The sequence below is a fragment of the Larus michahellis genome, unplaced genomic scaffold (assembly GCF_964199755.1).
Source record: "Larus michahellis unplaced genomic scaffold, bLarMic1.1 SCAFFOLD_34, whole genome shotgun sequence".
Lineage (NCBI taxonomy): Eukaryota > Metazoa > Chordata > Aves > Charadriiformes > Laridae > Larus > Larus michahellis.
This window is the reverse complement of record NW_027436399.1, coordinates 736,233-749,135: the sequence shown is the minus strand read 5'-3', so window position 1 is coordinate 749,135 and position 12,903 is coordinate 736,233. Positions and strand designations below refer to the sequence as shown.

The window sequence follows — 12,903 nt, the reverse complement described above, 5'->3', positions numbered from 1 at the left end:
TTCAAGAGCACTCAGGCCTTATACCAAGAGACGAGCTAAGAAGGGGAGCGCTGAAGTGGAAAGTGAGCAGCTCTGGGAAGACCAAGCGCTGGTGCTCCTTGTCAGTGCTCCGGTGCCAGGACTCTTTTCCCCTCCACCTCTGCACACAGGATCTGCCCCTGCAGCTCAAGAGAAGGTCTCAAAGGAAGGATCAAACAATTCATTGAAGGTCCTTTATTTTCTTAAGACACAGAGAGAGCATGTCTCCTCCTTCACACAGCCTGTGGGTCACACCACACAGAAGGTGAATAGATACATAATTGGAAATGGCATAAAATAATGACATATTTTGTGGACAATATTAAAATAAAAAAAAAAAAAAACAAACCAAAAAACCCCCCAGAAACTCACAACCAAAACCAACCTGCAATGAGTTCCATTAGGAGTGATTTGCAGAAGAAAACAAGCAGCTCAATGCTTCTGAAACCATCCAGATATCAATTTCCACACTGCATCCTTGAGGTCCTTATTCCTCATGCTGTAGATGAGGGGGTTCAGTGCTGGAGGCACCACCGAGTACAGAACTGCCATCACCACATCCAGGGATGGGGAGGAGATGGAGGGGGGCTTGAGGTAGGCAAACACGGCAGTGCTGACAAACAGGGAGACCACGGCCAGGTGAGGGAGGCACGTGGAAAAGGCTTTGTGCCGTCCCTGCTCAGAGGGGATCCTCAGCACGGCCCTGAAGATCTGCACATAGGACAGCACAATGAAAACAAAACAACCAAAGCCTAAACAGGCACTGACCACAAGAAGCCCAACTTCCCTGAGGTAGGAGTGTGAGCAGGAGAGCTTGAGGATCTGGGGGATTTCACAGAAGAACTGGTCCAGGGCATTGCCCTGGCAGAGGGGCAGGGAAAATGTATTGGCCGTGTGCAGGAGAGCATAGAGAAACCCACTGCCCCAGGCAGCTGCTGCCATGTGGTCACAAGCTCTGCTGCCCAGGAGGGTCCCGTAGTGCAGGGGTTTGCAGATGGCAACGTAGCGGTCATAGGCCATGCTGGTGAGAAGACAATACTCTGCTGCAAGAAAGAAGACGAAGAACAAGAGCTGTGCAGCACATCCTGCATAGGTGATGGCCGTGGTGTCCCAGAGGGAATTGGCCATGGCTTTGGGAAGAGTGGTGGAGGTGGAGCCCAGGTCAAGAACAGAGAGGTTGAGGAGGAAGAAGTACATGGGGGTGTGGAGGCGGTGGTCACAGGCGATGGTGGTGATGATGAGGCCGTTGCCCAGGAGGGCAGCCAGGTAGATGCCCAGGAAGGTCCAGAAGTGCAAGAGCTGCAGCTCCCGCGTGTCTGCGAATGCCAGGAGGAGGAACTGGGTGATGGAGCTGCCATTCGACATTTTCTTCCCCTGGGCTTGGAGACCTGTTAATGGAAAGAAAAGCAGTGAGAAGTTAGGGAAGATTTCTCTCAAACTAAAGTATTCAATTGGTCTTAGAAATCCACCAAACTGGCTCTCGCCTTTGAGGAAGACCTTTTGCAGGTCCTTTTTGTACACTCTGGTTGGTGCTGGCTGATAGTCCACCAGAGAGCTGAGATCTCTGCAGGATTCAGTCCTGCCCTACAGCCATGGGTAAAAAGGAACACGGGGTGATCTCAGATTAAATCCACTCCTGGCATCAAAGGGCTTTTCAGCATTGTCACCCGACTGCAGGGCAGAGCTCAGGGCACCTTGTTGTTTCTCTTGTTCTGTTGTAGTTTCCCCACCACACCTGAGGAGCGTTTTTAAGGCAGAAATCCCTGGCATTTCTGCTGTGCTGCAAGTGAAACCTTGTGGGTCCTGCCAAGAGAGTCAGTACAGTTCTCCTGCCAAGAGAGTCAGGACAGGGAGACACAGTCAGACACTCAAGGATTTCTCCTCTTTGGTGGTTGGGCTGCTGGGAAGGACACTCAGGACTTAATACCCGGGATAGTCAGGGGTGGAGGACTCTACTGTGTGGGGAGAGGAGACCACGGAATGTCTCCAGGGAAGGCACCTGCACTGCAGGGGATGGCAGGGAGGGCCTGGAATCCCCTCTCCCATGACCTTTCCTGTAGTAGCTCCCTTTCACTCTCTGCCCATGTCTCTGCCACCCGGAGCTGTCTCTGCCTGGGGCTGTGTCATTGTCCCCAGGTCTCCTCCCTTTCAGTGCTCAGAGAACCCACCACACCTGCTGTGTGCTCAGCTCTGCCCTCAGGGCAAGTGCCTGCAAGCGCTAACAAGCAGCTTAGAAAAGTTCCTGCTAGAACCAGGGTATCATTGCCTTCTCCAGAACGGAGAAGTAAAATCCTATCTCTCACAACCCATCCAGCAAAGAAGGAGTGGAAAACTCCAAGCAGGGACCCTGTTTCTTTCAGGTAAATGCTGCCTCTCTGTACTTCTCCAAAAGGACCCTCTGCAAATGTCCTGGGGGTGATCTGGAGCTGGGAGGAAACACGACCCATGCAGCACCCTCACGACTGCAGAAGGACCCTGCCGTGACACGACTGGGGTCACTCCTTCCACCCACAGCTTCTCCCCGCAGCGCCATGGGGAGCTCCCCGGGCAGGCTGAGAGCTGACCCTGGCAGGCAGCAGAGTCCCTGGCCCAGCACACAGTTCCCTGGGACACGGGGACCCTGCTCTGAAGGACAGCCCTGAGCACCCCTGCACGCACACCCACCTTCACAGCCCGGCAGCCGTCCCTCGGAGAAGGCAGCCGACATGCCCTGTGCCTTTGGTGATGTGGTAGGGGTGCCCTGCTCTCGAGCACATCCTTCTCAACACCGACGGAGCCTTGAGAGCCTTCCTGACAGATCACATTAGCCATGGGCTATGCCAGCTTTAGGAGACTGCTCCAGGGAGCCTCTCTGCATTATACTGCAGCAGAGACACAGCATGCCCTGTCCCTCTGACGGTGCAGCAGGGAAGCCCTGCTCCACACGTTGTCCTTCTCCTTGAAACTAGAGAAACTGTGAGAGTTGTACTTGCAGATCCCGTAGGCTGGGGGTTGTTCCAGCTTCTGGAGATCCCTCCAGCAGCTGCAGATTCAATGCCCTGCAGCCAGAGACTGTGCAAAGGCTGTGAGGATTTCTCCCAGTGAGCTCTCAGCACTCTCCCACCCCAGGCTGCCTTTAAGATCCGCTGGCCTCACACGTCTCCCCTCGTTACCTGCAGGCAGTGCCCTCAGCCCTGCTGCCCTTTGCAGAGGAGCTGCTCCTGGGCAGAGCTGTCTCTCTGCAGCGCTGCCCGCTTGCCACGAGCTCCCTCCATGCCAGGAGCCCAGCCCAGCTCAGACGCAGAGGACCAGCCCGAGACGTCACTTTCTCTGCCTCCTCGGGGCTCCCTGGAGGTGTCCCTGTGCCTCCGGGGGAACCTGCTGGGAAAGAGACTGAAGTAATACTGTGTGGTCTCTCTTGCACCTCTGGAGAGACGCTTCTTTCCAGCCGGGTAATTTCTCCTATCAGAGAGAGCTGCGCACGAGAAAGGTCTTGTTCCTTCTGGTATGAGACAGGAAACCTGGACAGTGCCAGATCTCCTTTGCCCCCGCTGAGCGAAGGCAGTCGGCTTCGTCAATTGAGGCATCTCCTCCTTGGTTTGTAGTCCTGGGTGTGAAGTGGACTCAGCTCTCACTTAGGGCTGTCACAATCCTACAGGAGGGGGGATTCCTCTTGCCTCTCTTCAGGTGGGCACAAAATAGGCACCTGCTGCATGGGAGCTGCTGGTCTCAGCTCCCAGCGTCATTCCTGGAGATGGAGGCCAGCAGTGAGCTCTTCAGACTCAAACACCTACTGACATTTCAGGTCTCAGACGTGGTCCAAGATACGTGCCGGTAACTGCAAGATCTAACGGAGCAGTTCATAGAGACAGGGCAGTATCTGCTGCCACCATCTTTGAGATTCACAAGGAATTCCTTTGGCCACCAGCACGTGCCCACATTTCGGACAACTGAACCTTTCCCTACTCTTTCAACCCAGGGCAGCCTTCTGAGGTAGTCAGGGGACCAGATGTACCCATTGCCATTGACCTCATCCATCTTCTCCATCAGCCGTGTATACTAGATCCCCACTGACTGTAACGGCAGATGTCTCATGGACATCCCCACATCACCTAACCTAATTCAGGGCAGCTACTCAATGGCCATGGACAGGCCTGTTGTGCCACAGGAGGTGCCAGGGCTCTCCAGCACAACTGCAGGTGGCCGGCAGGGACTGCACAGGACCTACGGGAAAGGCATCGCCTTCAGAGTGGGTGCGAGACACACACTCCAGATGCCATGTCTCATAGATTCAGTTTCTGTTGGCCGGCAACTGAATCCCACGAGGGCAATGAGGCAGGGTCTGACCCACCTCCATCCAGTCGATGCAGAGCAGTTCAGGAACAGGAAGCACATCACACTGGGATCTCCACTCATTTGCCTATTTAAGCAACACAAGGAAGTCTCCAGAATAATGACCCCAGGTCTTATTGGAGACATTAATGACCCTGACACCACTGCAAGGGGAACACAGCAGCATGCATACTGTCCAGCAGGTTTCTGCGTCTCTTGGGACAACTTCTTTGCACAGGCGCAAGGTAGGCCACCAAAGGTGTTGCTGAGTCCAGTCAATTCAGAGGGAATTCTGATCAGGGGTGTGAAAATGTCAGCCTGGGCTGTAGCGACCATGAAATAGTGGGGTCTCAGCTCCCAAGGGGAGTGAGAAAAGACTGAAGCCAGACTACAGATGCTGGGTCTCTAGAGGAGAAATGGGGATGGCTTTAGGTAAGCTAGAGCTTCCCAAGTGTAGAGCCTTGCAAGGCAAGGGTTCGAGGGCACCAAGAGGAGAGGCTGCTGCTTCAGGAACAGTTAAAGAAGAAACAAAGAGAATGAGTGGCCACTGCTGGAATTTAGTAACAGCAGGTGTAGATGAATCTGAGATTCCCTGTGTCCTTCTTGCCTTGGTCTCCTCCAGCAAGCTCTCCCAGGCCTTTGTGCCTTGAGGCAGGACTCTGGAGGGAAAAAAAAACGTGGTGAATTTGGATAGAGTCAGGAGTTACTTGAGCAAACACAATCCTTACCAGTCTATGGGACTGGAGGGGTGGCATCCGAGGGAGCTGAGAGGGCAGGACGATGCCACAGTAAAGCCACTCTCCATCATCATTGAAAGCATCTGGAGTTTGCGGGAACTCCCTAACAACTGGCAGCACCCAAATGCTGCAGGCACTTTCTGCTGTGACCCTGCTTTGCGTAGAATGTTGGTCTATAGAAATCTTGCAAGGTCACTTCCAGCCTGAACGGAAAGTTCCCAGAACAGGCCAATGTCTGCCACCCTGAGACCCGGAATCTGCACTCTGCTCTTCGTCCTCACTCCCTCGGGAGCTGAGACTCCACTCTTTCTTTGCTACTAGAGCCAAGGCTGACAAGGATGACACAGGTTTTCTGATCCAGGTGAGCATCGCCTTGCTTGGCCCATCTGGCAGCTGTGCTAAAAAGCTGAGGCAAAGAGCCTCCAGACACCTAAAGGAGCATTTGCACCGTGCTCTCCTGGGAATGTCAGGGGGTGCTGGGCTGACTTTTGGCTGCCAGGTGCCCACCCAGCTTCACTCCCGCTCCCCCTCCTTCTCCACTCGCCTTGCTGTCTGCAGGGCTGTTTCTCTCCATGTGTCTCACTCCTCTCTCTTACAGTGACTGCACGCTGCTGTTTAGCCTTGCTTCAATATGCTATCACAGAGGTGCCACGAGAATTGCTTACTGGCTCAGCTTTGGGCAGTGGCATGTCCCTTTTGGAGCCAGCTGAAAGTGGCTCTCTCTCACATGGAGTCACCTCTTGATCCCTTTTCTCCTAAGCCACCTCTGCAGCCCCCTCACCCCTACCAAAACCTAGCCATGCCAACGCAATACACAAGGGTCATTGATGTCCCCGGTAACAAGTTAAGTCACTGATGAGCCCAAGACTTCCTCAGGTTGGTTAAATAAGAGTTGGTCCCCTTCCTCTCCTTCATTATAGGTTCTTTGTGTCACAGCAGAGATGTGCTGGACCTCAGTCGTGGCACCAGGGCCAAGCTCAGGCATGCAACAAAGCCAGCTGTTACCAAGTGCCCAAGTACCGTGCAGGCAAAAGGTTTGCGTCAGAGCATGCTGGGGGGGATGGCAGATGGCAATGTAAAGGGGAAAGGAGGAGATCAATCCCTGCTCTCCTCAGGACGAGAGAGAAGCAGGGCTGGACTCTGCAGCCCCAGCAGGAGAGGGCTTTGCTGTCTGCGGGGTCTCTGCAGCCCCAGAGGGCCTGTGGTGCAGGTGAAGCTGATCTCCAGGCAGGACAAGGGGCTTTTGCAAGTGTCCTTGGCTATGGGTATCCGGAGATCCAGGAACACTGTGAAAATCATTGCTCTGTTCCTTGACTGCATCATCAAAGGGATGACTGAGGGATGTGGGAGAAGCACTCCCTGCATCTACTGGATTGAGATGGGACAGCACTTGCCTCACTGCAGTTGCTTGAAGGAAAGCACTGAACGCCTCAGAAGGTCTCTTGGGGTCTCTTACACGGCTGCTCTGAATGGGGATGATGTTCGCGCAAGTCCTGTGCTGTCCCTGCCGGCTGCACGCAGTTGTGCTGGAGAGCCCTGGCACCTCAGGCAGCTCCACAGGATAGAGTTAACCTTGAAATTGGGCAGCTGCCCTGAATTAGGTTGGGCATTGTAGGGGTGCCAGTGAGAACCCAGCCCTAACTGCCAATGGAGATCTGGTAAAGACAGCTGGTGGAGAAGAGAGAGAGACGTAGCTCTTCAGATGGCAATGACTCCATTTGCTCAGAGGAATAGCTCTATAGGCTGCCCTGTACATAGTGAGCAGGAACAGGCTTCATTGTCCTAAAGGTGGCCATCTGCTGTCACTTCAGCTGCCCAAAGCAATGCCCCAAGAGCCTCCAAAATGATGGCCCCAGACGCTGCCCTGTCCCTCTGAACTGCTCCACCAAAGTTTAGAGATACCTGCACATGTCTCGGGCCACCTCTGGCACTTCAAATGTGCACTGTGGTTTGCAGGGGTACAGGAGATTCCTCCCTTTCATTGTCTGGGTGTCCTGTCTCATAGGTGGAAAAGAAGAGGTTGTTCTGGGACCTAACTCTGCCTCTGATAGGGGAAATGATACTGCCGGAAAGGAATGTCCCCCCCAACAGCTGAGGGAGGAAACATCAGTCATGACTTCAGCTTGTTTCACAGCAGGTTCCCCTGGAGCCTCAGGGACATCTTTGATGGAGCCACAGCGAGCCGAGAAAGTGCCACCTGATTAGGTCAGAAGTCCTTGAGTGCATTGCATGGAGGAGACTCAAGCATGCACATCATGTGCATGTGGGGAGAGGAACCCGAGTTGAGCACAAGTGCCACCAGCTATTCCCAGAGCGTCCACGAAGGCCTGTGGGACACACTCTGTCTTCGGGTAACTTGACTTTGAGAGGAACGTCCTCTGGGAAACCACATGGATGCCGCACTGGGATGTGCTTCCGTGAACCAGGGTGCCTATGTCCATACCTCATGCCATGAGGCATCTCAGATGGGCACCACACCACAGGGCTGAGGTGCCTCCCAGCATCTGGGAGTGGCAGCAGGAGGCCAGAGAGTCCCTACGCCTCTGCACGTGGAAGGGAAGGGCTCGCGGCTTTGAACACCCCTGTCAGAGCCCTGACAATTCTGCGTGTGACTTCAGGAACAACCCCACCGGCCCAATGAGATTTCTCTCACCTGCCTTTTCCGGTCCATCGCAAGTGCCTCTGTGTGCTGCCTCACCCTCCCCTGTCCTTATGGCCCATCCCTTGTTTCACACAGTCTGAAAGCAGCGCGTCCACAGAGCACTTCGCCCGCGCAGTCCGAAAGGGTTCTGCAAGCAGGAGTGTCGCTGCCCTCCAGCAGATGGCTTTTCTCACCCTTCACACAGAACAGAGCACGTCTAGGGACTATGATGCACTCAGGATGCATTTGTCATCATCAGTGGAGTTTCCCCTAATGGGAATGGGGAACGTCCCCAGCCTTCAGAAAAATCTCTTCCTCCTCCCTCCCATGACCTGCCCCATAATTGCAGTTGGGAACAGCCTCAGCATGGGGCTGCTGGTGGAAAACCTGGAAACCTGCTACAGCTCCGCCACCCTGACTGTCCTCCCACTGGGCACAGCACCATCTCTGCTCACAGCGCTCTTAGGGCTATTTCCTGCACCTTTGGCAGGTACAGAGTGGCTCCTGCTGGTGGCCACATGCTATGACCAGTACTTGGCTCTGTGCCACCCCCTGCTCTCTGCAAGACTCCTGAACTGGAAGGGTTGTCGCTAGAAGACAGCTGCACCTTGGCTGGGGGGATTTCTGTCATCTGCAGTAATCATTTCGTTCTTGTCCCACATACATTGGCTGGCCCTGATGTACTAGACCACTTTTGTGATTTTGCCCCAAGGCTGGAGCTCTCCTGCAGTGACACCATGACGCTCATGCTCTCAGCTTTGGAAACGTGCTGTTTAGATCCAGTCTTCCCCTTCCTGGTCACACCGGCATCTTGTGTGTGCATCAGAGCTTCCATGGCCACCGAATTAATTCGCATCAGGTGCAGGGATGCTTTACATGTGCCCTTATACAGCCCTGACCATATCAAGAATCCTTCAATACTCCTTCAGGAGTTTGTTTGATTTCCCAAGGAGTATCAGTACCTATTAAAAAAAATATAAACATACATATGTCCAATGCAGCAGTCTGCATCTCTGTTAGAAGCCTTGAAGCAGTGTCCGGGGGAGCAGGGCTTGAGGTGTGAGCATCCCGTGAGTTGACGGATCCCCTTTCCCAGCAGGTGGGGTCAGGGCTTGGCTGTCCTGCTTGGTGACACACATCAAGGGCTTTCACAACCACATGCCACGTTTGATTTTCCACCTCGAAGCAGCACCTCTGACTTCCTGCTTCACCAGCCTCCAAGGACTCTCGGAAACTCTTGGAGGTTTGCTGCTGACTTTTACTTGTCTTGAGGCTTGTTCAGTCTTTCAGGATCTGCAGTTCAGGCACTTGGCACCAGAGGGCTCATTAACATGCAAAACGCCCTAACAAGTCAAGTCTCTGGGCATATTTTTCCTTAAAGTCTTCAATTCTCATGTGCTTAATTAGAGAAGTTTCAGGAATGTAATCAAAGTGAAATAATATGATTACTAAACAACAAGAAGAAAGGATTTCTTTTATCTTTTTCCTACTTTATTTTTCTGCTTATACATGAATGGAGATCAGCAGTCTCTACGTGATACTGATCCTGAGCGTCTGCTAATGCAGCCTGAACAGATATGAAAATCAAGACCCTTTGTGTTCCACAACCTATGGCCAGTCTTCATCCTGCCCCCAACCCAGCATTTCTCTCATCAGCCCCCTGGGACTTACAGCAGCCCTGTTCAAATCTGAGCTTCCTCCACTGAAGCTGCGCGGTTCAGCCCATTGGCACCGGTTCCCACCTGGGTTACTTGGAGAACGAGCAGCACACGGACACAGAAGGGTGTTTGTCACTTGCCAACAAATGGAAACAAAGGAATGCATAGTTCAGTAAAAAAATGAGACATTCCTCAGCAATGTGTAAAGTCCACATTACCCCCACCGAAATCTGCTTCCTACAGTGGCTACCCTTAGACCAACAGAAAACATAATTTTTGTTAAATCACAGATCCCAAGACTTCCCAAAAGATTCCCTGTCCTGGACTTTCTTTCTTTGTCCATAATTGTTCTTTGCACGCAGTGAGGCACACACTCACGTCACGAGCTCCCTCGATTCGCAGAGAGAAGCAAAGAGACAAAGTAAATCAAATGGTCTTTTGAATACACAAATCTGCCTAAAGGGGGCCCTGAGCAGCAACAAGCTTTTGGACAAATCATGGAATAACAGAATGATGGAATGTGTGGGGTTGGAAGGGACCTTGAAAGGTCATCTAGTCCAACCCCCCTGCAGTAAGCAGGGACACCGACAACTAGATCAGGTTGCTCAGAGGCTCATCAAACCTGGCCTTGAATGTCTCCAGGGATGGGGCCTCCACCCCATCTCTGGGCAACCTGTGCCACTGTCTCACCACCCTCAGTGGAAAGAACTTCTTCCTAAACTCTAATCTAAACCTGCCCTGCTCTAGTTTAAAACCATTGTCCCTCGTCCTAAGGCTACATGCCCTTGCAAACAGCCTTGCAACAGCTTTCTGACAGGGCCCCTTCAGGTACTGGAAGGCCGCTATAAGGTCTCCCCGGAGCCTTCTCTTCTCCAGGCTGAACAACCCCAACCTCTCTCAGCCTGTCTTCATAGGAGAGGTGCTCCAGCCCTCTGATCATCTTCGTGGCCCTCCTCTGCACCCGCTCCAGCAGGTCCATGTCCTTCTTGTGCTGAGGGCTCCAGAGCTGGACACAGTACTCCAGGTGGGGTCTCACGAGAGCAGAGTAGAGGGGGAGAATCCCCTCTCTGGGTCTGCTGGCCATGCTTCTTTTGATGCAGCCCAGGACACGATTGCCTTCTGGGCTGCAGGCGCACATTGTTAGCTCACGTCCAGCTTTTCATCCACCAGGACCCCCAAGTCCTTTTCCACAGGGCTGCTCTCTATCAAGTCATCCCCCAGCCTGTATTGGTAACGAGGGTTGTCCTGACCCAAGTGTAGGACCTTGCACTTGGCCCACCTTGATTGCCGGGTCCAGTTTTGCACCCCCCACCACAAAAAAGACATTGAGGGGCTGGAGCAGGTCCAGAGAAGAGCAATGAAGCTGGTGAGGAGTCTGGAGAACAAGTCTGATGAGGAGCAGCTGAGGGAGCTGGGGCTGTTCAGCCTGGAGAAAAGGAGGCTGAGGGGAGACCTTATTGCTCTCTGCAACTCCCTGAAAGGAGGGTGTACAGAGGTGGGGGTCGGTCTCTTCTCCCAAGAAACAAGCAACAGGAGAAGAGGAATCGGCCGCAAGTTGCCCCAGCAGAGGTTTAGACTGGATATTAGGAACAATCTTTCCCCTGAAAGGTTTTTCAGGCATTGGAACAGGCTGCACAGGGAAGTGGCTGAGGCACCATCCCTGGAGGTAATTAAAAGACGGGTAGACAGAGCGATGGCTCCTCTCGCTCCAGAGGCACCCAGCTGCGGCCACCACAGCCAGTCTCCCAGCAAGCGGCTCGAGAGAGCAGACGCACATTGTTGCATCGTCACGTTGCCGCGACACCGCACTGCACATCCTCATGTTGCCACGCCGCTGCCCGGCTGCTGCCCAGCCACCCCGGGGCCCACCTGGATGGCCGTCTGGACACGCGTGTGGGCCACTTGCTCTCGCTTTGGACAGTCAAGATGTGGCTTGGTCTCTAAAAATGACTGGCTGGATCCTAAAAATTCTGTTTGAGAGCTTGACAATGGGTCTTTGAATCTTAAAATGGGCTTTGGAACTTGTAAATGAGGCTTTGTACCTAAAAATGAGGCTTTGGGTTCAAAAGCATGATAATTTGGTCCCTAAAAGAGGGGGTTGGACCATAAAAATGAGGGTTTTGACATCCAAGATGCATCTTGGACCCTAAAACTGGCTTAATCTTAAAAATGCCTTTTTGGAGCCTGAAATAGAAGCTTTGGAAACAAAAAATGTGTTTTTGTACTCTTGAAAGGAGACTTTACAAAACACAACTGAGTTTGGGGACCCCTCCCCAGCCGCCAGTGGGGTCGATAGTGTCCCCATATCTCACTGTGACGTGGAGGTGGACAAAACTGATGCTGCCATGGAACCAGCCCAGCAGGCGGCCGCTGTCCCCACAGCCCTGGGCATTGGGCACCTGTGGGGACAGGGAGGGGTACGAGAGACCTGGAGGGACAGAGACAGGGCTGGGGACAGTGGTGTGGCCAGGACACCACACCTGTGGGGACAGCGATGGGGACATGGCACCTACAGGGATGACACTGGGGTCAGGGATAGGGTCAGCTGCAGGTTGTACACCTGCCCCTCCTCTGCGCTCCCACATGGGGAAGTCAGGGGGCTGAATCTGGCACGTGTGTCCCCCTCCCTGCAGTGTCGCCACACCCCAAGGTGCTCTCCCCATCTCCTCCCCGAGGAGCTGCATCTGTGTGTGTGGCATCTGTGCTGCTGTTGGCTCTCGGCCTGCTGGAGGAGGTCTTGCTCTCTTTGAAGAGCCTCCAGTCTTTCAATCCGCTGCTTGATCACCGTGAGGTGCCTGTCAAGAGAAAGGAAGGCAGCTGAGAAGGAGCCGCTCTGTCCATCTGGGCCAGGCTGTTTTCCGCTCAGCCGCTCCCGTCATCCTGCTCCCAGCTGCTTTGCTCCAGGAGCCCCGGCAGCAGCTTCCAGCTGCCTGCCCAAGGCTCCAAAGACAGACTGTGCCAACGTGTTTGCATCCGGCACCGGCTCCTTCCACCGCCGGGCTTTGTCTGTTCACTGGGCCATGAGGCTCCAGGACTTCTCTCGGGGACCACGGGCCCCCTTCAAGAGCAAGCGTTACTTGGCCTTTTCTCACCTCTGCTTCCTCCTCCTCTCTCCACCTGGCAAACTCTTTCTCTCCTCCTGCAGCAGCCACTCTCGCAGGCAAGAAACGTCAATCCTTCCCGGCAGTTCAGGGGTATCGTCTAATTTGGCCAGGTCTTGCCGGAGCTTTTTCTGAAAGGTAACACCGGTTTGGGGTTCACTGTTGCCTGGACAAGCGCTCACGCCCCTGCATGCTGAGGCGTCCCGCAGGCCCAGCCTAGCGACGAGGGCAGGAGAGAAATGCTTCCCTCGGGACCCCGCGTGCTTGCAGGTGACTTTTCTGCCCATGCCCACCCCGCTCTCTGCGCTAGCTCTGCTGGCGGCCCAGTCGTCCTTTCCCTGCCACACCACGCGTCCCAGCAGCACAGCCCTCACTTCTGCATTGGGTGCCTCCCCTCCCCGAGATGCCGCAAGGGAAGCCCCAGCCCTCGGCACCGT

At 54.0% G+C, this 12,903-nt stretch overlaps 1 protein-coding gene across 1 annotated transcript; it reads right to left on the bottom strand.

The window, feature by feature from the left end:
- On the bottom strand, window positions 1-1,398 carry LOC141737360 (olfactory receptor 14C36-like). Its single transcript, XM_074572046.1, has one exon. The coding sequence runs from the start codon at window positions 1,381-1,383 to the stop codon at window positions 451-453; it is 933 nt and encodes a 310-aa protein (XP_074428147.1). The 5' UTR covers window positions 1,384-1,398; the 3' UTR covers window positions 1-450.
- Window positions 1,399-12,903: the final 11,505 nt, after the last annotated feature.